The sequence below is a fragment of the Vespa velutina genome, chromosome 5 (assembly GCF_912470025.1).
Source record: "Vespa velutina chromosome 5, iVesVel2.1, whole genome shotgun sequence".
Classification (NCBI taxonomy): Eukaryota; Metazoa; Arthropoda; class Insecta; order Hymenoptera; family Vespidae; genus Vespa; species Vespa velutina.
The window spans coordinates 8,745,567-8,773,287 of NC_062192.1; the positions used below are offsets into that span (position 1 = coordinate 8,745,567).

The 27,721-nt window shown below is 31.4% G+C and overlaps 1 protein-coding gene and 1 long non-coding RNA gene across 9 annotated transcripts; both read right to left on the reverse strand.

Annotated features, from left to right (window-relative positions):
• Positions 1-1,471: 1,471 nt before the first annotated feature.
• On the reverse strand, positions 1,472-4,474 carry LOC124949277. The gene is made up of 3 exons (XR_007101015.1): positions 4,293-4,474; positions 2,283-2,342; positions 1,472-1,802 (listed from the first exon to the last, which is right to left on the reverse strand). It is a non-coding gene; the product is annotated as an uncharacterized LOC124949277 (long non-coding RNA).
• Positions 4,475-5,137: 663 nt separating this feature from the next.
• LOC124949179 lies at positions 5,138-27,591 on the reverse strand. Of its 8 annotated transcripts, XM_047493843.1 has the most exons (21): positions 27,452-27,591; positions 27,048-27,178; positions 20,998-21,251; positions 18,921-19,102; positions 14,000-14,250; positions 11,299-11,384; positions 10,965-11,157; positions 10,340-10,707; positions 10,028-10,253; positions 9,778-9,926; positions 9,165-9,259; positions 8,884-9,057; positions 8,561-8,758; positions 7,824-8,093; positions 7,547-7,720; positions 7,268-7,466; positions 6,805-7,028; positions 6,527-6,749; positions 6,090-6,210; positions 5,768-5,982; positions 5,138-5,682 (listed from the first exon to the last, which is right to left on the reverse strand). In XM_047493843.1, the coding sequence occupies exons 3-21, from the start codon at positions 21,056-21,058 to the stop codon at positions 5,528-5,530; spliced, it is 3,564 nt and encodes a 1,187-aa protein (XP_047349799.1). In that variant the 5' UTR covers positions 21,059-21,251; positions 27,048-27,178; positions 27,452-27,591; the 3' UTR covers positions 5,138-5,527. The 8 variants fall into 8 exon arrangements, with proteins under 8 accessions (XP_047349799.1, XP_047349802.1, XP_047349800.1 ...); XM_047493846.1 differs by lacking the exon at positions 27,452-27,591 and having other exon boundaries at positions 10,965-11,148; positions 27,048-27,445; XM_047493844.1 differs by lacking the exons at positions 27,048-27,178; positions 27,452-27,591 and adding an exon at positions 21,931-22,041 and having other exon boundaries at positions 20,998-21,265.
• Positions 27,592-27,721: the final 130 nt, after the last annotated feature.

Below are 27,721 nucleotides of genomic sequence, written 5' to 3' on the forward strand. Positions count from 1 at the left end.
ATTACGAAGCGTCGTCTCTTGCATAAAGCCAGGTTCTAATTACAAATAGCAATGTTTGTCGTACGCTGTATCCTTTCGAACGAGGGAAAAAAACAAAGAAAGGAAAAGAATAAGAGGAGGAAGAAAAAATAATAATAAAACAAAGAAAAAGAAATAAAAGGAAAAAAGAACTGATAAAAATCTCACGATTAAATGGGTAAGGATTTCAAGCGAGTTATTCACTGATTTTGATCGTCTTTCTTTGATAATTGACTACAACCAAATGGCGGCGTAAGTAATCAGCAACGTTTCTCTAGGAAATTATCTGTGTCGAGCGAAAACGTAAGACACATTCCTTTATCGGGACGATCTAAAAGTAAAAAAGAAAAGAAAAAAAACAGCAATCTTAAGGTCGAGACTTCACTACTGGAGTTTGATATTTCGACAACGTTGGTACGCAATTTTATGCTTCGCCGGAGCGGGTCCATTTGATGTTTACAAGATACCAGGTATATCCCTCGAACATTGTTTCCGTGAATTTATCAAAAAAAAGAAAAAATTATAACACGGTTAATAACGCCTCTTTTATTTTAGAACGATTGTTGTTGCTTGAAGAAATGATAATGAGAGGAATTGGAGATACATATTGGATAAAATAATTTTACATATTTGTCTACGTTTACCTTTCTGATGTACAAAAACTACCCCTAAAGGTATACAATTAAAGACAAAAAAAAATTACTTCAATAAGAAATTTATAATTTGATAGACTATTGAAAAAATTCTTAGACAATTTTATATGCCACTTTGAAGCATTGAATTAAAATTATTCAAAAAAAAAAAAATTAAAAATTAAAAAAATTAAAAATTTTCAAGTGTGAAAGCTACTCCATCTGAAGTAAAAACATACGTGGCTGTATAAATAGTAGATATACAATACTATCATTTCTTCTAAAGATTCCTACTATACTTCAAATTGTTAAAGCAGTTTACTTCCTTTATCGATTGATGGTAAAACGTACTCTTTCTTACCAACTATTGTTATTCATGAGCAATATTGCATTATCATTTTTGATATTTGTTGCAAGTTGATTAGTGCTTCCCTCTATAATTCAATGTATAATACTGTTTTTAGCGTATTTTTTCTAATCGTAATTAAAAAGTAATTCATTGAAGTTACGTAACAATACTATTATTTGAAAAATATTTTCTACGAATTTATGATCGTTGTATTTACTAAATTCTTTTCATAAACTTTCTAAATAATATTTTTTCAGTAAAATGTACATGTAATACAATTAAAGAAAGAAACAGGAAGGAATTTCTTTGCGAGTTGTTTCGCAGAAAAATAAAATCAACTTTCTCCGATCGTAAAACAATGATAGTTCAAAAAAAAATATTAAACTAGCGTTATAACGCACGAGAAAAGTCTGTGATTGTGATAAAACTTGACGATTTAAAAACGCTTAAAAATTATAACATTTTGAAGGAATAGAGGAACATTCGTATAAGTTTATTTAAATGCTTAAAGAATATTAAAATGTTTAAATACAATATAATGTACCAGCAAATCGAAAAGTAACAATAATATAATCATTGTAAATGAATGACTATTTCGATATCTAATTTATATATATGTGTAAGCTGCAGATGAATATATATTAACAAAATTAATTGTTATCGTCATTTATTCAATTGTTTCGTTTTCCGATTTTCATCCATCATATCCGTCCTGCAGTTACTAGGCATTAAGTTAGATTGTAATTAACATTTGCAGGGCGTGCAAACGCATTTGCCGTTTGTCTTGCAACAGCAACATTTCTCTGTAAGAAGAAAAGAAAATGAATTTTATTAAATAGGATATGCAAATAATCGATCTGCTATTCAAGTCGATGTTAAATTTCAAGTCAATTTTTTTTTTTTTGTTGAATTTAATTTAAAATATTGTAAAATGTTGATGACGAAAAAGGAGAGAGAAAGAGAAAAAGAAAGAGACAAGCTACGAGAAAAGAAGAAAATACATCTCATGGAAATACAACGAACTCGCATTAGAAACGGTCACGGTTACTCGGTTATTGCTTGAGATGAAAAGGAAGCGTACAGTCGCCTTCAAAGTCTTAACACAGCATTCCTATTGTGCGTAGAGCGTGACGCAATTTTTTTTAAAGCCGATAGTTCGTATCTCCGATGGACTTAACCGAAAGTTCTAGCTAAATTTTCGATAACGAAATATTTTATTGTTGTAATTTCGTAACAAAGACTACAAAGTAACGACAAAGAAAATATTTTCAATTTTAAAATACCTCCGGTACTTGTCTCACAGCATTGACAATTATTGCCGCATTTGCAGTCCTGGCATTTCTCTGTAACAACATAATATACAAATCATTTTCAATTACACGTTAAATAAAGATTTTTAAAATACGTATTTTCGTAAAAATATACTTTTCTTTTACCTCGTTTATATACATATTTAAAAAAATTCTTGAAATATTTAAATGGATCGTATTAAATTGTTCGTGCAATATAAATATTAATTTAGATATTACATACGTGAATGAAATAAACCGTAAATATATGTCTTTTTCTTATTCTTCTTCGAGTAAAATAAATTATTCTCAATCGTTTTACTTTACGATTATCAAACGTATCGAAAACATTAAACATTTTTCGTTATATAAACGCAAAGATAGAACTGATTAGGTATATCGTACTATCAATTATCATTAACTTTATCGAACAATAAGATTTTTGATGTAATAGCAGACAAAAGAAAACAAGTGAAAAAAGGAAGAAAAGTTATTGAATCTCTACGATAAAGATTTCCTTCCCAATGGTACATTAATATTTCTCAAAATGTCAATTTAATTAACAAAAAATGTTTTGTTCGAATGAATATAATAGAATGGGTATCGTTTAATTAGATCGTAGAGATTAGATCAAAATTGTCTAAGCAGCAGTAAGTATCGCAGTCGTCGTCGTCGTTGGCTATCCGGAAGTAGTAGATTCACGCGTTCGTTAAAAGTCAAATGAGAAAACAAGTTCAAAATTAATTGAAGCGATCGTTGACCGCCCTCACTACTTTATCGAGTAATAGATCTTAATGAAAAGACTTCGATGATACGCAAATGCATTGGCGGACATGTTAATACCCATCGGAATTCCCCTTCGTTCGATGTATATAACGTGTCACATGTCTACACAGTAAAATTATTATTAAATTTCTCTCTCACGATTGATTCTCAATATTTTATTTATTTTTTTCTATTTTTTTTTTTTTCTTTACATAATAAATAAATTCCTCGATTTACAATTTCATCATAAAATGTTAAAATTCAAATCGACTTGTTTCCAATGCAAATTTTTCATACGTTTCTTTCGTACATATTAATTAACGAAATACGACGATGAGTTTAATTATAGTTTAATTAGAAAAAAAATACACAATCCAAAGATAATATTTTGTTGATGCGATTAAAATTATTCCAAGAGGAAAACTACCGTAAAAATAAAAGATATAAATAGTATCGGGGACTTGTCGTACATTAACCTCGTTTAAATTTGTATATACATATACGCATACACTTGCATATGCATACGTAATACGTAGAACGAAGAAAAAAAAACCTTATTACAAAAAAATAAAAACATCGATCGCAGTATTAAACGTAGTTAATCGTATCTTTGTTTACATATGATTAAGGTAACATGATGTATACGTGAGCTTTAACATTTATTATTATATCGTTCATGAAATATTTTTTTACGAGATAAGAATTTATTTTATATTGGTAAAAACGTATTTGTCGACCGTGTGTTTAAAAATGATAAAGTATATTTAAAAATCGAATACAATATATTTTCTACAACCAAGAAACCATTGCGTCAAGTTATTGTAAAGTCACGTCATATGGGGAAAGATTGTTTAGTCATTCGCCAAATAGAAATAATGATTAATAGATTTTACGTAATTTGATTAGCTCCAAGAGAAAAATAGTAAAATGAAATTCCAATACATTCCAATACAATGAAATGTTACGTTTCAACAATTAATTCATTCAAATAGAAAAATTAAAAAGAACGACAAACAAACAATTTTAATAATAAATAAATTAAAATATAAAAACAAATTTTGATTTTATTTTAAGAGCAAATTATAATCTAAGTGAAATTTTATTTTATTTTACTTATATAAAATAATAAATAGAATAATAAAATAAAATAATTTCGTGCTATCGCAACCTTAAGAAAAAACTATTTCACGATTTTGCATTAAAAAAATTCGTGAAAAAATTTCGAGAAAATATGCTTACCTTTGCATTTCTCGCAGCATGGTCCCGGCATCTTGTCGATGTATTTATTGTCTTTTGAATTTAATCGAAATTTTTATACGTATTTAGAACGTCTCCGTCGTTGTTCGAGATACTGACTTGACGTAGCGTCGATGCTGTTGAATATATTGATCCTCCCCCACTCCTGATATGGGTGTTGAACGCTTTCCGCCGTCGGCAAGTGCAACCGGCACTACTGACGTGCCATGCGCAACAACCTGCAGGGCCGTGTGTAAGTCACGTGATACGTTTGCTCGAGTAGTGGGGGAAAAAGTGGAAAAGAGTCAGTCGAACATAACTTGCTTCATTCATGCTTTCATACGCGACGCTGATTAGTATTCGCACGCTTTGTTATTCTTCTTTTCTTTTTTTTTTTTTTAATCAAATTTTTTCCACATTATTGCGATTATTTTATTTTATTTTATTTTATTTTATTTTATTTTATTTTATTTTATTTTATTTTATTTTATATTTTTTTTTTTTTTTTTTTTTTTTATTTAGATTCAAGAGACTTTTGTTTTCCTTTTTTCTTTTTTGTTTCTCTTTTTTTTTGTTTTTTCTTTTTTTGATTCCAAGCACATCACAGCAGATATTCTATTCGTTAAGAGATTGAAAATGGATCGATGCACCCGAGATAAAATACGCAATGGGATTTATTTATAAAATATGATTTATATTAAATTTCGGAAGTACGGATATCGTTCTTATTAGTATATTAATTACATTCTCTTTAGTATATGTGTGTATATATATATATGTATATGTATATGTATATATATATATATGTATATATATATATATATATATATATATATATATATATATATATATATATATTACAATTAGTTTAAAATTTTAAACGTAGAGAGAGATGAGCTTCGAGCTTCGATATATAAGATATTCTTTATAACTTATCTTAACGTATAAACATTTATGCGCATATTTTTTATAATACAAACGAGATATTACAATAACAAATATTTGAGATGATCCTCTTGAGTATAATTCGTAATGAGATTCGTTACGTTAGAATTGGGAGTCGAAATATTAAAAAAGCATTGGTACTCCGTCCTAGCAATTAGTCATGGAATTAAATCGATTTTTCTTTTTTCAAAATATACGTATGCCCAATTGATTTTGATTAGAGATTTAGAAAAAAAGAAAGAAAAAGAATTTCAATGGAAACACTGTCAGATAATTCTGACTTTGGCCAACCCTCATATTTTCCCTATCCGATGTACGGACCATGAACGAAATAATTTCTTCGACGATTTGTTTTTTAATTCTCTTCCATGAGCGATTTGAATTTCTAATGAAGCTCCATTATTCAACGCCAACCAGGTATGCACTTCGTTGCTCGCAACTGATACGCCTAAAAATAAAATGATAAATAGACGTTTCAAAAATAACGTAAATTCAAGAATTTTACCAATAATCAAGTGTGATAAGTAACAAACCTAATAATTCATGCAACGTGATACGTCGACTTGCCAATAATTCCTTACTGGCACCTCTAATTTCGAATATGAGTAAAGCTTGCCTCGGAACGCTGTCACTTTCTATATGAAAGTCTATACTGAATTGCGGATTTGGCATTGCCGGTAATAGTCGTGACTTCGCTATTGTTTTGCCGGCATTAGCAGAGGATGACATTTTCTCTGGACTGTTACATCTGGAAACGAGATGAGAAAAAAACACGCACATTCATATCAATATCCTTATTGCACTTGGTATTTACTTACGAACATGAATGATATGATATAAGTTATCGTTACTTACGTTTGAAATTTAACTCGGCAATATAGCTGAGCAATGTGAGCTACGTGAAGTCCCTGTGCTTGTAAAACTTTGCCCTCTACACCCGAATATCTTTCTCTGGTGCCATTAACAATTTTCAATTCTATAACAAGAAAAGAATATCTTAGGTATGGGGGCAAGAGAGATATGCACACAGGATCGAACGAAAAATTTTTTCTTTCTTTCTTTTCTCTTCTTTTTGGTTATTATTTATATTCCAATACACGTTTCATCGTATTTCGTTTCATTCACATATCTTAAAAAAACATATTTTAGCATCTCATTAAACGAACGTAATAAGAAAAACGTTTTCGTTCCATCCTGTTTACATTCGATTTTGTTGATGTAATATGATCGCTATAATATAACGCATATATATATATATATATATATATATCATATATATATATATGATTCACCATTTGGTCTTATTCGTAAACGTGGACTAGGCTGTCTTATTCTACCAAGCATATCAGGTTGCGAAACAGCATGTGCTAAACCAGCTCCTTGTAACAATTCCGTAGCATCAGCTTCACCACCGCCCCTAGGTTCTAAACTCAACGTAATACCCTTGCTTTCGTTTTTATTATCTTCTATATTTACTTCCGAACGGAATCTGCGGAGTTTCAATCCTCTCTTGACCTATAATTAGATGTAACAATATATTTAGATACATCGAGTTGGATATCAAATTTACCTTTTGTTTCATAACGCGGAAGCTATTGTACTGTGGTAGCTTCTTGCCAAAGTTTTGTTCAGGACTGGGTGTTAAACTATGATGGGACGATCGTCTTTCCCTTATTTTTGGAGCTTCTACCATGTCGACTACATCGGTAATGGATTCATTCACTACTCTGGACATCCAAGAATTTTGATTACCGTTCATTTCGTTTGATTCTTTACTTGTTATATTGGTTTTATCTGTTTTAAAAAATAATAATAATAATAAATGAATTTGATAATATAGGTAGATCCGTAGGTACATCACGTATAACCTTGAATCTCATACATACATGTATTGTAGAGCTTGCCATATCATTGATTCATAACATCATAATATTTATATAGATTGAAACATATTGAATGACTGAAAGTCAAGGTTATATAGGAGGCTTATTCATTATTTCAAATATTTGTTGTAAAAGAAACGTTCATATTACCAGACTGATTAGACGTCGTGGGTTTGAGTAAAGTAACAGTACGTGGAGGTGGTGGTGGTGGGATAACAGGATCCAAATGTAACTTCATTTTAGATTTTTCCATTGATGGCCTTCTTATGATGTTAGATATTGATTCGGTTTCTATATTGTAACGAGAAGAACCCTCGCTCGCATTACTAGCTGCATATGTGCTTTGAGTCTAAAATGAAGTAAATGGATAAGTTAAAATAGCGAATAAAATATCATGGTATATATAAAGTTTTTAACATTATCAATTACCTCATATTCCTCGGAGAGAACTTTGATTTTTAGCTCAACAGATCCCGTTTTGGTTCCCTTTAACATGAACCAATGAGACTGATCACTATTGGAAAGTTTTCTTATATCGTCGAGAGTCAATGATACTTTACCCAAATAATCTTTCATACCAAAAGTATCATGATCCCATAGGACCTACAGAAAATATCAAAGTTTTTTTATTTCATCATTATTATAAATTATGATATTATGATAAAAAAATATATATATATATCAATATGAATATGATGATTATTACAATATCTAAATTTTCTCCTGACCGAGGTAGACCCATTATAGAGCTCTCATCCCAACATGGATTCAACGTTTTCTTCTTTATACTACTTTTGTACTTTGTTTCGTTATTTAATTTAAGTTCACAGAATGGATCGCTAAAGCCATTTAAATCTTTCGCAACCAAATCCTTAGCACGTAATAATGTCACTTCCATTAAGCCACTTCCAGTGGATAGAAGACTCGATATATCGGAAGAAGCAGGGTCGATGTCTTTGTGAGTTAATAATAATTTCTAAAGAAAACATAGAAGACGTTATAAATAAAATATTGTGTGCCAATATATTCATATATCAATCAAGATTATTGTTAATGATTAATAGAAAGTATGTACTAAAGAATACATGCAGTACTGAAAACGAAAAATTATCATTCGAAACAAATGTTGGATGCGTACATCGTATTTGGACAACACAACAAAACATAATAGACAACATAACAAAATAAAAAAAAAATCATTAAATTTATCATTATATATATATATATATATATATATATATATATATATACATAACTGATTTTTATGTATTATTTAATACAATATTTTATAATTGTATTGATATATATTAATATATAAATCTATAATTAATATATGAATCTGAATTTGAAATAATAATATATTAATGAAAAAAAATGTATCTAGTATTCTATAATGTAATCATATATCAATATAATAGTATCAATAAACATTCAAGGACTAACAGCTTGTTGCATCCAAGGTAAACTATTTCTCTTTGATTTCGGTTCATCATCCGATGCAACGGGAACCATACTGCTTCTACGACTGGTAACTACTTGTTGTACACTCTTTACGGGATAAAATAATACGGAAACCGTCATAGTGGAAACACTGTTTGTACCATTCAGAGTTAATTCTTTTCTAAGTACCCACGTTGATTCCTTAAAAAAATATTAACATTGATATATACATACATATATAATATAATATAATAGATAATATCTACATGATAGACATTATAATTTTGTTGAAGTAATTTTCTTGTATATTATAAATCTAAATTTACCTGGGTTAATGACATCATAGCAAGCCCAAGCATATCCGAGTCACAAGACTTCGATATATTCCAAGAATATATAACAAAGCTAAGACAAACTTGAGTATAATCTTGTACAAGAAACTGTGCTCTACATTCCCAACGTGGAGAGGTAGTATTACGAACGTAGTGTGTAGTTTTCACCTTCAAAATAAATTCTTTTATATATCATCTGTTGACAGCTTTATTTTTAATATAAAAGAATTAATTGTATGTGTGTGTGTGTGTGTGTGTGTGTGTGTACCAATTACCTTCTTTCGGTTATTAAACAACATACAGTAAGGATTGCATTGTGAAGTATCACAGTTAAGATTTTCTGAAGAATGGATATAAACCACGAGGACACCTAAAAAATATTTAATGTGTATCATATCAAAGAATTTATGGTATCGTCAAATTTGACAAAAAAAAAAAGAAAAGAACTATTAATGTCTTTTTCTTTCCCTCTCTCTCTCTCTCTCTCTTTCTCTCTCCCCCCTTCCTCTCTCTCACTCACTTTCTTTCTTTCTTTTTTTTTCTTTATCAAATTATTTCTAATGAGTGATAAGTTTTTGCGCCGTGCGTCAATAGGAAAAAAATGAAAAGTACAAAAGACCATGCTCGAAAGCCACACTTATTACGATCGATTTTAACATCGCATTATTTTTACCTGATTTCTGTGCTCGAGAGATATACTTTCGTGTCACTGAAAATATCAGATAGTGTAGTACGTTTATTACTTTAAGCATGGTCTACGACAGTTTTACACGTATTTGTATTTTTTTTCCTTTTGCTTTTTCTTTTTTCTCTTTTATCAATTTCTTCATATCAATAAATTTCAAAATGTATCGATTATAATATCATATAAATAGATTATAAATTCACCTGCATTGTGTAACATATCCTCGGTTAATTCAGGTCGTGGCAAATCCGGTTCCAAATTAGGAATGGGTGTATATTCTAATCGAGCATTAATATTTGGAATGTTTGAACTGCTACGAGAAGGTTTTTTTTGTTGTATTACGGTTTCAATGCTGTCACGTTTAAAAATGCCAATAATTAATATTTTTAATAATTATGAATATGTATTATTTAATCTAATTATTTTTATTAGATAATCATCGTATATACTTACATTTGAGAATTCTCCCAATTGTATACGCCAAGTGCCAATTCAAATTGGGCTAAAGTGATGGTACTGACGAGCCTCTTCGTCTTCAATTTGATCGTGATCCTTTCGTTGTCCAATGGTCCGACCAGAAACGAAACGTCCTCCGTCCAAGTTGGATTCAGATGTGACGTGACACGACGTTGATCCCCTATGGTCACTACCAGCCATCTTACTTCATCACCTATGATAGCTAAGTCAAATAATGAAAAGAACGTTGAACGTGTTGGATTTTTAAAAATATATTTAGCAAAGAAACATATTTAGCATTTTACATACGTGGTGAACCATCTTGACTCAATACAACGGTCAGTACACCTTGCGGTATTGAATTAGCCAAAGAATCCAATACAGGGCCAGGTCTTTCCTGAGCTCTTAAATTCAATTCGAGATGACCCGGATCAACGAGCCAACTTGCCAAAGCATCGGTAACTACAGCATGAATCCAGGTCTTGATTAAAGGTATTTCCATCATTTGCACGGTTCGTAGGATTCTCACGCTGAACCAAACTTCCGGTTTCTCCAAGAAGCTCACGCTAAGGCTAGTCGCGTGTGGAAACGGTGCCAGAGAATTCAGGGTCAGAGTGATGAGAATCGTTCCGGAGAGGGTCAGCTTTTCCACGGCCATATCGACATCCATTCCAACGCTTTAAAAAAAAAATCACATATATCCACACATACACATAACATGCATAAGAAAAGATATATATATATATATATATATATATATATATATATATATATATATATTTATATATATATAAAGAAGGAGAAAAATGATCATTTTATAATCGTATCGTATCGTAAATCAGAATGAAAATTTACACCAATCAAATCGTTATCGTCAGGATATTAATTACATCGAGATTTACGTATCGGGATGTAATCGTAAATTTACCCTTACCCAAAGAGACTCGCGGATGCTATGAGCATGCGAAATTGCTCGCAGTCCAATCGTACATCGGCCTTGATTGATAATTTTTTCTCTCTTGAATGACCGTCCAACGTTTCATCTTCGCAACTATATTCCAGAGTCCTCACGCGTGTTACATATGGTGTTTGTTCGCCAAGAGTAAGTTCCCGTAACTCTAACGGTCCTTAAACAATATGATCAAGGACTCGATAAAAAAAAAAGTAATTCTCTCTCCGAATCCTCATGGAAAAAATATTCTCTTAAAGAAACAGGCAAAAAGAAAAATAAAAAAAAAGGTAATAAAAAAAAACTTGACTCAACTTACCCAATATTCCAGGTTTGGCTTCGTTCAACAAAGGCTCTAAATGTTCTTTAGCTAATGAAAATATACTTGCCGCGCTAAATCTCCACCTTGAATTAGAACAAGAAAACGTGTTTAATTATTGAAACGTTCTGGTTCCAATTAAATGGCGTAAAATGTGCCGCATAAAAATTTCAATTACGAGATTAACGACAATACATACCTAGTCGTAATAATTTTACAGCACCCTGACTCATTTAATTCATAAAACATCGCAATTTCATTTCTTAAGTGTTTCCTCAACGAATTATATATATATATATTTCGATTAGAATTCAGCATGATGGCTTTCGCGATTAAGTAGCTACGTAATATTATTTATAATGCATCAACGGCATTCTATTATTAAATCAAAATGAGAAGGGAAGGCTTTGGTTATTTCAGTTCGTGAAGGCATGGAAACGAAAAATAGGGTTGGGGAAAAATGAGATTATGTTGATAAAATTTTTTGATACGATTATCCAAGACAAAATATATAAAGTATGTAATAAAAGATTTTGAAAGGATTAAATTTTGAAGGAGGAAACCCGATGTAAGAATACGTTATACGTTGCCCTAATCACGGTCACTTTACTATCGCTATTCTACGATAATGAATTCGTCTTATTAACGTTTCTGTTAACAACAAACTATGCAAACAATGTCACGTTCAATAACATTATCATAGTGTACGTACATAATGTTCTTGCAAACTGAATAGAAAGAAACCTATTTCTTTTCAGGATGAAAATTAAAACAGTGATATATCTAAATGATCGAAAAATCATGCGTCGACATTGATCAACAACATGTTCGTGATCATCGATGATGATCTTATAAATTTTTTAAAAAGGTACTTGAATAAGAAAAACCAAAAAATTAAGAAGCAGGGCCAACCACGAAAATGCATTTTGTATGCTGCCACGTGATCGAACCATTCAAGCTTGTATACATCGTTGTTGGACGTGACTCGGCCAGGAAATTCGTTCTTCTTGCATTTGTGTGTACTCTTTCGATTTACTACTTTCTCTCGTGTGTATATGTTTCTCAAGTAGAAGAGAACCGAGGGACGGGTGTCCAGGAATGTACGAACAGGCCTATCAACTATCCAAATAAGTAGTACTCTTTCCAGTCCCATTCCCTCGCGGTCTGCTCTAGCTGCTTCGACACTCCAAGAAACGAGAAAATCTTGCTTGCTATCGACCGTGTATTAAGTATATACATTTTCAACAATATACGTATATATGTATGTATGTATGTATATATATATATGAATGTATGTATGTATGTATATATATATATGAATGTATGTATGTATGTATGTATGTATATATGTATATACAACGAACCTAATTAAATCAATCAAAATCAAAATCGAAATTAAAATCTAAATAATATTCCCAACAGTCTTTATCATCCTTATGTTACGTTACATTTTTCATTTTATCTATCCTCCCCTCCCATAAATAATCATCGAGATAAGAGGTGTAATAATATCATAGAGCATGATTATGTAGTACAGGATTTCTAACGATTTCTAATCTTCTATAAATTTCTATTTAATTTATCGAGTGTTCAACCGTACGTAACAAAAGTGTACTTATTGTAAACACGTATATATGTATATTTGTACCATATATTATTTATTTATTTATACATAAGATATATATATATATATATATATTCTCTCGTTATGATTGAAATCGTTTAGATCGATTAGTATTATCCTCCATAAGCAATACATATACCTTTATCATTTTTCAACGGTCCCATAAGTTTCAAGCATCAAGGAGCAGTTTCATTTCGTTTTGTCAACTGCTCTCCAGCTCTGTCGCGGTCACCGATTCTCTTCTCGTCGATGTGTGGGAGAAACGTGAAAGGCAATGGGTGTACGCGCGAGGAATGTGGAATGTTTACAAATGCCTATACAGTACTCATTCTCGAACGAGAGGTTCGTTCACCTATTCTCCGACTATATATATATATATATATATATGGCGATTATGTTAGTGCGGACCCGGTAGAGCACACGGTATAGCTATATTATATCTGTGATGTTCAGGATCGTCTGCAATTATCATGATATGCAATTATTTTAACCGCGTGTAGGGAACTCCTATTACGATTTATACGGTCGTAGGAAAACATAATCGTAGTAGTAGAGACTACAAAAACAGTAAATTTTCTATACAGAGTGAAATCACCTTCTTACATAACTCCTTGGAAATATCTATGTATGTGCGTTTTTCTTTTTCTTTTTTTTCTTTTTTTTCTTTTTTTTCGTTTTTTTCGTCTTTTTAGCTTTTTCCTTACAAACAACATTAAAAGCGTTTAATTGTAAAAGAAATGATTATCTATTTTGAAGGATAATTTTGTTAGATCGATTTTTCTTCTTTTCTCTTTTTTTCTTCTTTTCGATGCCTTGATTGATATCACCATCAAGGAACACTGTGATACAAGTCATGTGACTCCACCCTCTAATACGCATACTCAAGTTATATGTTATATCGATTACACAGCATAACTCACTATCACGATCACACCGTTAACGGAAAACACATTCATTTCAATATGAAATAATGTCATATCGGTTCATTGAATTGTGGTAGAAGAAGAAACGAACGTAATATCAATTGTGGAAAATTGAAATGACATTTTCTAATGTATTCAACTGATCGATATTTACCATCTGTTGAACAACAAACTAAGCCATTCGGCAGTTTCGTCTTTGTACAAGGCACGTCTTTTTCTTAACCTCGACAGTTCGTGTTGTAGACCCATTTGAAGTAAACGCGATATTCTCGCCTTCATGATCGTACCAACCAATGCCAGAATTAGGACCAACCAGGCTAACGACAGACCAGCTGCGCCGATTATCCAGGCGATCGTAAGAGCCAAGCCGACATACAGGGCACCGCGTATCGCTTCCGCATCTCTCTGAAAAAGAAAAGAGAAAGAGAAAAAAAAAAGAAAGAAAGAATGAAAAAAATTAAAATTAATTAAAAATCACTTGATGAAGCTTGAAGAAACGAACGGATTTGTTACGTGCACGAAGTGTGTTTCATTTGGTCAAGCTACGACTCGACTTTTTTTACTCCTCTATGAGTCAATTCATTACGGATTTTTAATTAAAAATAAACTTACATAGCATAGAAATTATATATCTCAAAAATTTTTTTCTAATAATATTTTGTTATCATACCACATACGTTGAGTATAACTTAAATTTATTATATGAAAAAAAAAGAAAATATTAAAAACTTCATATGTACGAAGTAACTAGTGATTTTATAGTGATCGAATAAAATGAGATTTGAAAAATAAATATAAAAAATACAAGTTTGCGATTTGTTTCAATTAGAAAATATTTTTTAAGACTTTTTTCAAACGATATTGAAAATAACGAATATATATATATATATATATGTTCGTGGTCCAGTTGAATGAAACACTTCGTGTAGCTTAATCTTGATTGATAAAAGACGCCGGATCGAATTAAAAAAATTCGTGTATAATATTCGTGTAAAATATAACAAATAGTTAAAAATCAAAAATACAAAGCACCGTTGATAACCATCTATATAAAATTCTTTTTTCTTCTATTTCATAGTATATAGAACACATTTTTATTCGTGTCACACGCAACGTTGCGTGCTATCTCACGAAAAGGATTCTATGATATCATAAAAAGAACGTCATTAACCTTAGAGCACTGTCGGACTAAGTTGGTCTCTATTTATCAGTGATCAGGACAAATTATTGAAAGTCGAGTCTTATTTTAAGAAAAAAAAAAAAAGAAAGAAAAAGTGAAAGAAATAAGTAAAAAAAAAATGAAAAAAGAGAGAGAGAGAGAAAAAAAAAGAGAGAAATAAAGAGATCGTACACCTTCGTAACGTAATCGTTACGAAGATCATGATAATGATAATAAAAAACAAGAATCGTTAAAAAGATCATGATAGTATGCTTAATCAAGAAGAACAATATTGTTCGTGTTGGACAATTAAAATCGTAAATCCTTTCGTTAACTTCAATACGTACCTATGTATATATGTATGCGTGTACATACGCACGTATCCATGAATTTAATGTAGGTGTATTATAATTGTATAAACGCGTAGTGACATTAAATTGAATATTATCTTTTCTTTTTTTTTTTCTTTTTCTTTCTTCTTTTTTTTTGTTTTTTGTTTCGACGAGAGTAAACGATGAAGCGAGATTATTTCTCAAAAATGAGGACGCGTAACTCGCAAAGTGACACAAAAAGGACGGGCTCTCTTATACAGGCAAGCGAGTCGCATAAATCCAAATGACAGGCACAATGACGAATGTCGCGTTGAAATTTCGTGAAAGTTTGCAATTATGCGTGCATCGTGAATAACTGAGGAGAGGAAAGAGAGAGAGAGAGAGAGAGAGAAAGAAAAAGAGTAAGAGAGAGAGAGAGAGAGAGAGAGAGAGAAAGAAAAAGAGAAAGAGAGAGAAAGAGAGAGAAAGTACACTCCGCAAGTAGAACTTGTCTTCTTGACTCGAGATCGGTTTTCTCTCAAACGCTACTCGACCAAGGTGAGATCTCTTGATCATAACACCTTACCTTACTCTTTACGCTTACAGATCTCTGCCCTTGACGATATCGAGATCTACAGGTTAAATATATCGCGTTACTTCATTGAAATTCGATTTCAAATATGAAAAATGATGGAAAAGGAAAGAAAAAAAAAAAGAGAGAGAAAGAGAAAAAAAATAAAAACAAAAATCTTATCGATCGTGATCATGATCTAACACTTTTTTCGACATCTTTCTTCAATGAATAAGTGACTCGAGCCGATATTCTTTTTCTGTTTTAAGAAACACCGATGACCTTGATATCTTGGAAGCTAATATATACAGTCTTAAAAGAAGAAAAAAAGAAACGAAAGAATTATCTCTCTCTCTCTTTCTCTCTCTCTCTCTCTCTCTCTCTCTCTCTCTCTCTCTCTGTCTCTCCCTATCGTGCTTTCTCACACTAGATGCAAATTTTATTTGACAGATGTTTTTATAAAAAATAAAGTTCGATGATATATAAAAAAAAGAATGATAATTAACGTTTTGCAAATTTGATTTTTCTAACATTATTTACGTCTTAGAACAATACGTATGTTTTCTCAGAATAGGGGAAGGAAGAGAAGAGAGAAAAAAGAGAAAGAGAGAGAGAGAGAGAAAGGGAGGGAGAAATAAAAATAAAAGTTCGTACACACGATCATCGTTGTACCCATCGCGTTTGTTCGACTTTACGCAATAGTAATTCAAACTGTCCTGTCAAGAATGCAACGTATCATTAATTAGAAAGTCGAGCAGTGTTAAGAGAACTCGTGAAATTGTAAAAATAGACCACGTCTTCTTTGTGTGATACTTTATTTTAATAACACTAATAACACACTCGCAATACGTTACTTTCTAACACGCGACACACAAATTGCATGAACAATTCGAAAGAAATCCAACAACAAAAGTGATTTGTTCGTTCTTTTTTTTCTTCTTCATATCTTTTTTTTCGAAAATATCTGTAAAAAAGAAATAACAAACAGAGAAATACCGTGGCAAGATACCAGCATTCTACGAAACTTTGATTGGTTGCACTATCATCATCGAACTGCGGTCTTATATATTTTTCTTTTTTATTTTCAAATACGTGTATACGTCTGTATGTTTTTCTTTTATTCCAATATAAGAACTCTATCGTCGATTTCTATCAGAAATATTCACAAAAGCACACACACCTACGCTGCCCAATGGTCTTACTTGTACTGGCGCACATATCTATTTTTAAACTAGTCTCGCTTCGTACTCTTCGTACTCAGAATAAATATCTTGTTTGCGAATCTTTCCGCAAACGAATCCCAATATTATCATTGCAAAATAGTGTTCTTTCATGGAAAAATTGACATATCGATCATGAAAGTTGTCCCAACTAAATGATATTAAATATTTCTTCTTCCATTATTTCGTTCATATGTCTTATTTATACATACATTATCTCCGCACATGATTGATAATAACGAAAAGCAATATATAAAGTATCAAAAATATCTTATAAATTTTATCGTATGAAAGAACAAAAAAAAATTATAGAAAAAAGAAAAAAAAAGAAAACATGAAAGATGACGTAGAGAAAAAAACGGTGTTAAGGTATAAAAAAAAAGGACGAGTTAAAGGAACAATATTATCGATATATAAGGGTAACAACTGATTTTTGCTAAATCAACAGATAAGGAAGGAGGTAAGAAGTTAACGATAAAAATTAGCTGAAACTCTCACGGATAGTCTCTCTCTCTTTGTATCGAAAAGCATTGTCTTCAGTACTTCCCACACGTGAAAGAATAATTCTCCCTCTCCCTCTCTCTCTCTCTCTCTCTCTCTCTCTCTCTCTTTCTCTTTCTCTTTCTCTTTTAACGACCCTTAAATGTAACTTTCCGACGTGGCATCCATTTCGAGCTGCATTCATTATTAAGGCACGATGAACGTGCAATCTAACGCTCACGTTATAATGTTTTAATACCTATGATCATTCACGAATCTATCTCTAACACTTCGTTTCGTATAAGGGAGTGAATGAATAACAAAAAAAATCTATTGATTAGTTAATTTGATTGTAATTTATAAAGAAAAGAAAAAAGGCAAAAAATAAACATGAAAAAAAAAAAAAGAGAAAAAATTGTAACGAGTTTTACGAGCATTATACAGTCTGATTAAATTACTGTTGAACGTTGCAATAATTTACGGTCGAAAAACCATGATAAAGGCACGAGCCAGTAAAAAGACGCATTGTATTAATAAATAATCCAGTGATTATATATCGCATTACTAATCTATTGCAGTTTTAATATCGTAATACGATATTGTATGGTGCTAAATTCTTAACGAACGTTTCCTTATTACTCGGAATTCCGTAGATATCTAGACACGTATCTCAAGACCCATTCGTTTTTATTCAATAAAGATAACTAAATATATATATTATATCTATATAATAGGAATTAGAACAATCGTATTTAATAAATGTCGTGCATTATGCGTCGTTCACAATGCATTGAGCAGTCATTCACAAGCCTAATCGATCGACTATACTTCTTGAATTTTTTTTAAATTAAAATGTCACAGCATTCAATGAAGTCCCTCACTTTTTATATTCATAATAAATTTCCCCAATCTCCGTTATTTAATACCATTAAATAACAACATTCTTTTGCCATCGAAAAAAAATATAATTTATTTCAAAAGCCAATCTTATTAACTACGTACTTTAGCGTAAATCGTTGCGATAATGCAATTCAAATGCAGCACCAGCAAGATCTTTATACATTTTATAATGTTTATTTGAATTTATACTTTAAAAAAAAATTTTAAAAAGCAATTTATATTATTTCATCATTATTTCTACACTTTTTGTTTTATGGAATTGATCGATTCGGCAAATGAGCAGCTCATATATATATATATATAAATATTTTTATTGAATAATTTATTTTATTATTTTACTTTAATTATTTATTTTGCTAAGCTTAAATGCATCCAATTATAATACGATTTTTTTTTAATGAAAATTTAACCAATTATATTTGTTTATTATTTACCTGAGTTTTCTGTGCGATTGCCAATGAAAACTCTTCGTCGGGAGCAAGATCGTTTAGCGGCATATTGGCGGTTCCCCCTATAGTACCGCATGCAGAAACACCATTCAGGGATTTGTTCGAAGCCCCTGCGGAAACTGAGGAAGTTTTGACAGGACTTCCGCCTCCAACGATTTCGCGCTTCCCTGAAAACAATAACATAAGATGTTAATAAAGTTCATTCAATAATTTTGCGAACATCGTGAAATTAATTGTACTAACTTTCTCTTATTTAAAATAATTATTTACAATTTCACGATTCTAATGATAAAAAAGCAATTACAAGTGCTAATATATTTTATAATTGTTATTTCACTATGAACATATTTTTGTATATTTTTAAATCATTGATTAAATACGTTATAATTTTAATGAACGAATTTCTTCTTTTCTTTTTTCTTTCTTTTTCTAATCCAACACTCACTTAAATTATTGTTGATATTATTAGAAATGACATTTGAGAAAAGAAAGAAGATAATGAAATTATATTTCTATCTAGTTTCATCGAGGAAAAGAAAAAGAAATAAAGAAAACTAATTTGTGTAGTAAAGTGAACGTCAGGTCGATCGAAGAGTTTTGCGTAAGTATGTGAGAATGTAAGGACAAGTGAAATGCCTGAACAATTAACGATGCAACCGCGGACGTAATGAATTCACCCTCGTTCCTTGGAATGTCACGAAACGTCTGTTCGTTTGTTAAGACAACCAACTAAATTCCCATGGCCGAACTTGGTGATTTCACTAGGGAGATAGATAGATACTTTTTTGCTTTATATATTCACTAACGATCAACTTTTTGATCTAATAATGATCGAAACGTTACACTAAAGTTTGTACTGAATATATAATCGATAATAGTTATTAAAACGATAACTTTATCTTTTATTATCTTTTTTCTTTTCTCAAGTGCCATTTTCAATAATATCAACGATAATTTAAGTGTGTTGGATTAAAAAAAGAAAAAAGAAAGAAAAGAAGAAATTCGTTCATTGAAATTATAACGTTAATTGTTATCTAATAGACAACGTCAAATGAAATACCAAAAGATATTTATCTGCGTAATGCACTAAACGGAACAAGGAAAGATAATCGAGGACGTGGCCTTGACATTATGAAGACGCCTTAGACAGAAATTTATATCGTAACCTTTTCGCCTTTCATGATTTAAAACGATATGACGATCTTTTGTTTGTTGAAAATTGCGAACAAAAAAAATAAAAAAGAAAAAGAAACAAAGAACAAAAGAAATGGAAAGAAAAATTTAGTGTAAAACATTATCGAGATTGTTGGCAGTCATAATTTAATAAAAAATACCGCTACGTACGAACCGATTTTGCTGGATTATGTATACTTTTATGATATATGTACATACATGCATACATATGTGACTCGTAACGACTCGTGCGTTATTAGGTGGTTTAAGAATCATGGCTTACGATATTGCGGTACTTTTCTCTCTCTCTCTCTCTCTCTCTCTCTCTCTCTCTCTCTCTCTCTCTCTCTCTCTCTTTCTCTTACTTCGTTTCTTGAAACATCTACCAAGAGTAACGATAAAAATTTTTATTTATATGGAAACATACTTCCATCAAAATTACATTGCGAACAATCGTTACATGATATACAACTCGTTCAACGTATTCTATAACATCGCGTGATGATAAATGATATCGAATAAACCTATACTCATAGTAAATAGCACTATACTATAGATTATATATCCTATATCTATTATATCTATGTGTATGTGTGCGTCATATATATATATATATATATATACATGTCGATCAAATGTGATATTAAATCGTGAATTGTCCAAGTTCGTTCTTTAACAGACTACTACACGTTGCTAATACTATATTATATTATGTTAAATATCAACACTAAAAGGATAATGAGGTCATCTCACTTTTTCTCTCACAATTAAATCCCCAAGCATAGAGAAAGATAAGCATATACATATACTCATACACGGAACGACGATAATTACGGTAGAGTCACTTTTATCTTATAAGAACGGTGCTCGTTCAACAATGTTGTACTACCTTTTTTCAGGGATGCTCCTCGCTTCAGATGCCTCGCCATGAAGGTGGAAAGTAGTTGCATTCTTTTTTTTTTCTTTCCATATAAGCAAAACTTTTCCCGTTTCAGTTGGTCACTCTCTCCTTGTATTTCTCGCCATAATCATTATGAGATTTATCGATCGACAGAATTAAGAAACAGGTTACACCTTCAATATCGATCGTTCATTTTCAACACCCTTTCTTTTTCTTTGTCTTTTCTTTTTTTTTAATTTTTCCTATACGAAAAAATCTACATATACATACATATATATATATATATATATATATATATATATATATATATATATATATATATCGAAATATATATATATATATCGACGCTTTGTAAACGTCAAAACGAATAGAAAGCGTTCGATTACGTATACGAAAGTAACAGGAAAGTTTATCACGAAAGATTCTAATCGCCTTGAGAGATGTCGAAATCGATCGATAAGCTATTAGCTTTATTAAATCGATTGATTCTAATATTATAGTAAAGCTCTATAGACGATGTGACAATGTCTTCGAGTTTTTTTGTTGGTAAGTATACATCGGTAATAGATCTAATCTAAACAATGAATACATATCTTTATGAATGACTATATCGTATACAAATGACAAATGCTTTATTGTTTGTATTATTTGTATTGAAATCTTTGTTTGATAACTTAACAAATGTTACTAATTGATGATTATCAATCGAATTGTAAGCCAGGGAAAAAAAGAAAATAGAAAAATTACACGAAACTAACTGCGCGTTACCAATTACAATATTCTCGTTATTGGGAATAAATTATTAAAAGGATATGCGACATAAAAAAAAAAAGAAATAGAAATGTCAATAATCGTTTCTTGTTATTCGTAATGTACTGTCAAATTCTTTGACCACAATCATTTTTTTAAAAATAAAAATACTATGAACGAATCTGGATGGTTTCTTGAGTTTTCCAAAAATTTTTTTGTTTTGCACGTGTTGTATTCCAAAAAATTTGGCGGGAAATATTGAAACTTCGCGTTTGGTATAAATAGCACGTTCGTACTGAAGGAGCTAGGATCAACTAGCCATAAACTTTTTATTTTGTAGCGTAAGAAGGAAGGATCTGTTGCGCGCTTGCGCCACCCTTCCTTTCCTGGAACCGTCAACCACTTCGATCTTTTCTATATGTATATTGCAAAATAAAACTTGTCGTACCATAATCTAGGATTAAAATCCTTTATCCTAAAGTAAAGTATATCTCTACACCATATTAATCGATCCCGTACATATTCAAGTATCTTTTCATTTTAAATAATACATTTTTTACCTCAAATTTTTTTACATTATATTGAATTTATATTATTTTTATATGAAAAAATTAAAAAGAAAAACAAAATTAATGTTGTATACTCAAAATTATTCTCTATATCAATCTCTAAAAATTATTCGAAATAAAATAAAGCATGAAAAAAATAAAATAAATAAATATATATATATATATATATATATATATACACAGACATACCGATCAATAAAATATATTATTTATGTTACAAAACCGAATGTCATAGGATCTAGAATCGAGATAATCGATCGATCGTACGACCCTCGTAAACCCACAAGATAATTTCTTTTAAAGTTATGCTTGTTTCACATGCCATTGCCGTTTGGTTTCATTCATCTCATTATCGTATTCGTTCATATTCGTGGTCGATCTTTCGTAATTTAACAAATTCCACGGTTATCGAAGCGTATCTAACACACGCCGATCGTAACTACGAACAGCAAGGTGTAATACTATAATGCCATTACAAGTACTGCGATTATGCACTTTAAGATACGAATGCGGTTTGCACTATTACACTATTGTAGTACAAAAAGAAAAAGAAAAGGAAAAAATAACGTCACAGCTATGGTGTTGAATTACCCTTAGTCAACCAATAAACTATGCCACACTTATTAATCATGATCACTTTGATTTCCTTACCAATTGCTATGCCTCAAAAGTTTTATGAAAGATATGAAAGATCTGAAAGATCTATGAAGACCAACATTTATTTTTCAATAATTTTTAACTTGTAAGAAAGAATACATAAATACATATTTTCAAATAAAGTAATAATTAAGAAATAAAAGAGTGACATAGTACATAGTATCGATGTTCTCTTAAGTGCATACTACATCGATAATGAGGAAGAAAAAATAATCTCTCTCTCTCTCGCTCTCTCTCTCTCTCTCTCGCTCTCTCGCTCTCTCTCTCTCTCTCTCTCTCTCTCTCTCTCTCTCTTTCTTTCTTTCGTTTTGATATTTCCCTTTAATAAATTCTAGAAAAAATATTATATCTTCATCGTATCTTACCAACGCCACACCATATGTACATATATGCGATGCCCATTCATGCGATTAATCGCAACGGTAAATAATTTGATTAACGACCTGACGACGATGAAAATATGCAGATTACACACTTTATTATTTCTCTTCGACCGTTATCACCATCATACGATTAAAAATATATAATACATTTCAGAAGAGTTTAGAATCGATAATGGGTATTAAAAAAAAAAAATAAAAAAAAAAGAAGAAGAAGACGCTTCCCTTTTGATCGTTATCCAATGTAAAATTTTGTACGATCAAAATTATCATTATTATCAAATTGTTGATATGTATGACCTAATAATAAAATGTGGATGGAAATTAAAATCCTATCATAAAAATGTACGCAAACTTATAAATCATTATAAAAGAAATCTGAAGTGTGTGAACCTGTTCTTGTATCACCCCAGACACGAACCCCATTGTTAGATCGATATTAACTACAGAAGTACGGAAGCTTCGACGATAATTTATCAAGACTCGGATATACTGCACATCGAGGTGCTTTAGACGCCATGTACCGTTCAATATACCGCATCGTGTCGAACGATGAACCGTTCTTCAACGATATTAAATCTATTTATCCAGAAATAGAGATAGAAAGATGTAAATCAAATTGAAAATATATGTATATATGTATACGTACTTAGATATCTATTTATAAGAGAATATATTCTATTCTATATTTTATATTCTAAAGAGAATATATTGTCGAATTATAGACAAATATTATCGGCTTTTTATCTAATCAATATTTCTAAACATAAATTAAAACATTAACGACAGTGATATCATTTGTTTTTTGTTGTTTTTTTTTTTTTCATAAATAACAAAATTACTATACGATAAGTGAAAGATAATTTGAAAATTTTCATAAGAAATAATGGCTCTTGATTTTATATGATAAAACGTTATGGGAAAAAAGTGAGAAAGAGAGAGAAAAATCTTTTGAGTTTTTAGACAATATAAGAAAAAAGAAAAAGAGAGAGAAAGAAAGAAAGAGAAAAAAGAGATGGTAAAAGGAAGACATATCCGTGAGATGAGCGATGTAATGGAGCGGGGCCCCGTTCGTTCGGTCGGTCACATTGCTTACGAACTACTACCAGTTTGTCGTCGTCGACCTCTCCCTTTCTCTCTCACTCTTTTATTTCTTTGACCAACCCAACATCTGTCTTACGCGGCGTGCCCTACTACGTTCATGCTTGCTGCAAACTGCCACGACTCTGCAGTACGCACAACGACCATAGAAAGAAGAAGAAGAAGAAGACGAAGAAGTAATAAAAAGAAGAAGAAGAGGAAGAAGAGAAGGAAAAGAAAGAGAAAGAGAAAGAGGAGGAAGAAGAAGAGAAGAAAGAGGAGGAGGAGGAGGAGAAAGAAAAAGAGAAGGAAGATCGACTTTATGGTGCAAGGTGTACGCTCTTCCCGCCTCGGGAATTTCAGAGAAATTCTTCGAGGAAAAAGTCCAACCACCGCGCGTTGCACCGCGAGTTACTGATCGTCCAAGAACAACTGGAAGCGGTCCGAAGAAGAAGAGACGACGTCGAAGTACGACTTTAAATCGTACTTGAATTGTTTTATCTAACAATATTTAAACAAATTTTTTATAAAAGATTATCACGTTTCTAGAAAAATTTTTAATCGTGTAAAATGTGTGTGTGTGTGTGTGTGTGTGAGAGAGAGAGAGAGAGAGAGAGAGAGAGAAAGAGAGAAAGAAAGAGAGATAGATAAAAGTTTCATTCGTTGAAATAAAACAGTTTTGTACGATTAATATTTAATTTCTTTTTCACTCTTTCTCTCTCTCTCTTTCTCTCTTTGCCCCCTCCCTTCCTCTCCCTCTCTTTCTCTTTCTTTTTCTCATAACGTTTTATCATATAAAACCAACAGCTATTACAACGTAATCACGTTTTGTAAAACGAATGAAATAAAAATACATCCTTTTATTCATATCTGTAAAATACGGTACCGATTTTATCTTGATATTATCGAACAAGAAAAAAGTCAATAAAAACTTTATTGGAATATTTAAGATCCCTGAAGAGTTTGTAACACGAATATATTCTATATATACATATATACATGCATACATACATTAGGAGATAGAGGGAGAGAGGATACCTAGAAAAAACTAAATATGCAAGCGATGTCGTTAAATTCTTTGAACTCCTCACACGTGCCTAGTTCGACTAAAAACGTCAAGAGTACCTACGATGAGAAAAGATATTCCTGCTCTCGTGAATAAAACTATCCCAAGTGTTTTCTCAAATGCAGGTAGATATACGTTAAGAAAAAAAAAAAGAGAAAGAAAGGAAAAAAAAAGAAAAGGAAAAAGAGAAAGAGAGAGAAGAAAAAGATAGTTTGGAGTCCGGAACGCGTTAGTAAACCTTTCGAGAACCTGTTTCCGCTTTTGTCGAGAGAGAATCGACAGCCTTCGGACAGCTTCCTATTCTATTCTCATTAACATATTTACACAGAGTTCGAGTTCGAAGGAAGTCGATGAAGCTTCTCTTTTTCTTTTTCTTTTTTTTCTTTTTCTTCTTCTTCTTATTATTATTATTCGTGTGTCACCGGATTAACGAGATATACACGAGCTTTTCAAAAACAAACAAGCCTCGTACTTGTATCATTTCATTTCAAAATCTCGTTACTTCGTAGATCGAATAAATTCGAAAGAAAGAGAGAGAGACAGGGAGAGAGAGAGAGAGAGAGAGAGAGAGAGAGAGAGAAAGAGAAAAGGAGAAGGAGGGGAATAAAAGTGAGAGAGAGAGAAAAAAGAAGAGAAACATATTGATTGTCCATATTGACGGGTCCCTCGTATTTATTATTGAACCGCACGTATACTAGCGCGAATCATAAACCTCATTTTCAGCATGCATCGTGATGTTTCATCGACATCATGCTTCTCTTCGTTTAATAATAGTAGAAATGATACATATAGATAAGAATATTGAAAAGAAGATTATCGAAGAAGGATTAAAACTTAAAACGCTCGTAATCGTCGATGATTTTTGTTCTCATCTCTTTGAAGATTTCTAAGATAAATGCATCTATGTGTTATTTATCAATTGTCAATGAGCTGTTCTAAAATATAATAACGCAGAGAAATAATCACAGAGAAAAAATATATATATATATAATAATAATCGTAATTCATTGAATGAATTTAAACAGATTTTAATCGTTTGTCATCAACGTATAATCATCTTTGTAGGAATGAAACTTGTCGCCAAAAAAAGATAACAACAACAACAACAAATGAAAAAGAAACAATACGAAAACGAACTACGAAAGAGAGATTGATTGACACGTTATCCTTTAGAAGTTAACCGCGAGATGCGGATCGTGCCGATCGTAAAGCACGGAATTCCCTTTCAGATCCGACATTCTACCTCTCCATCTACCGTCAATCTCTCGATCAAAGGGTCTAAGATGTTCGATAGATCGACGATAAATCACTTTCTTCCATATTAATAATAGTAATAATAGGTTGATATTAAAAAAAGATTTTCCTTATGTAAGAAGTAATCTACAAAAAAAAAAACGAGAGAGAAAGAAAGAAAGAAAAACAACAAATCGTTCAAAGAGAAATAAAAAAGATACACGGATCATTTTTTCATTTTTCGAGATACTTTTACTGTACAATAAAATGAGTGAATCTAAGTGCGCGCTCACATAAACCTACCTCGTGTCCTATCACGTCTTCATGTTCCTCCTTGTGAATGTGTATCTCCGATGTTTGCGCTGAGCGCCGATTTTGAATTTCCAATGGTCATATCTCCACGATCGTTATTAGCTTTATATCGGTTCAGAGAGCTGTTACGTGACACACTTTTTATATTTTCTATTGAGATAACGAAATAAAATAAAAAAATAGATGGAGAGAGAAAAAGATAGAGAGAGGGAGAAACAGATAGAGAGAGAAAAAGAGAGAGATCGAGAAAGAAAGAGATAGAGATAGAGATAGAGATAGAGATAGAGATAGAGATAGAGATAGAGATAGAGATAAAGAGAAATATATAGATAGACAGATAACGAGCGAGTTCAGAAAACACGGCCGTTCTTGGCCACGAGCGCGGCAACACTGACCTGCCACTACGAAGAGAGAGGAAAGAGAACCGACTAACTGAACTTCTCCGTTCCAAACCGTTCCCTTCTTCTTCTTCTTCTTCTTCTTCTTCTTCTTTTTCTTCTTCTTCTTCTCCTTCTTCTCCTTCTTCTTCTTCTTCTTCTTCTTCTTCTTCTTCTTCTTCTTTCCTCTCCTCTTCTTCTTTTTCTTTCTTCTCCTCTTCTTCTTCTTCTTCTTCTTCTTTTTCTTCTTCTTCTTCTTCTTCTTTGCCGTTGTCCTCTTTCAACTCT

What these genes read in the sequence shown, in the direction of transcription:
- LOC124949179 (XM_047493843.1), bottom strand. Translation starts at nt 21,058, where the DNA reads ATGCAACTACTTTCCACCTTCATGGCGAGGCATCTGAAGCGAGGAGCA. An exon ending in CAATCGCACAGAAAACTCAG is followed by an intron (nt 14,251 to 18,920) that starts GTAAATAATAAA and finishes TTTCTTTTTCAG; the next exon opens with AGAGATGCGGAAGCGATACG. An exon ending in GCATCCGCGAGTCTCTTTGG is followed by an intron (nt 10,708 to 10,964) that starts GTAAGGGTAAAT and finishes TTTTTTTTAAAG; the next exon opens with CGTTGGAATGGATGTCGATA.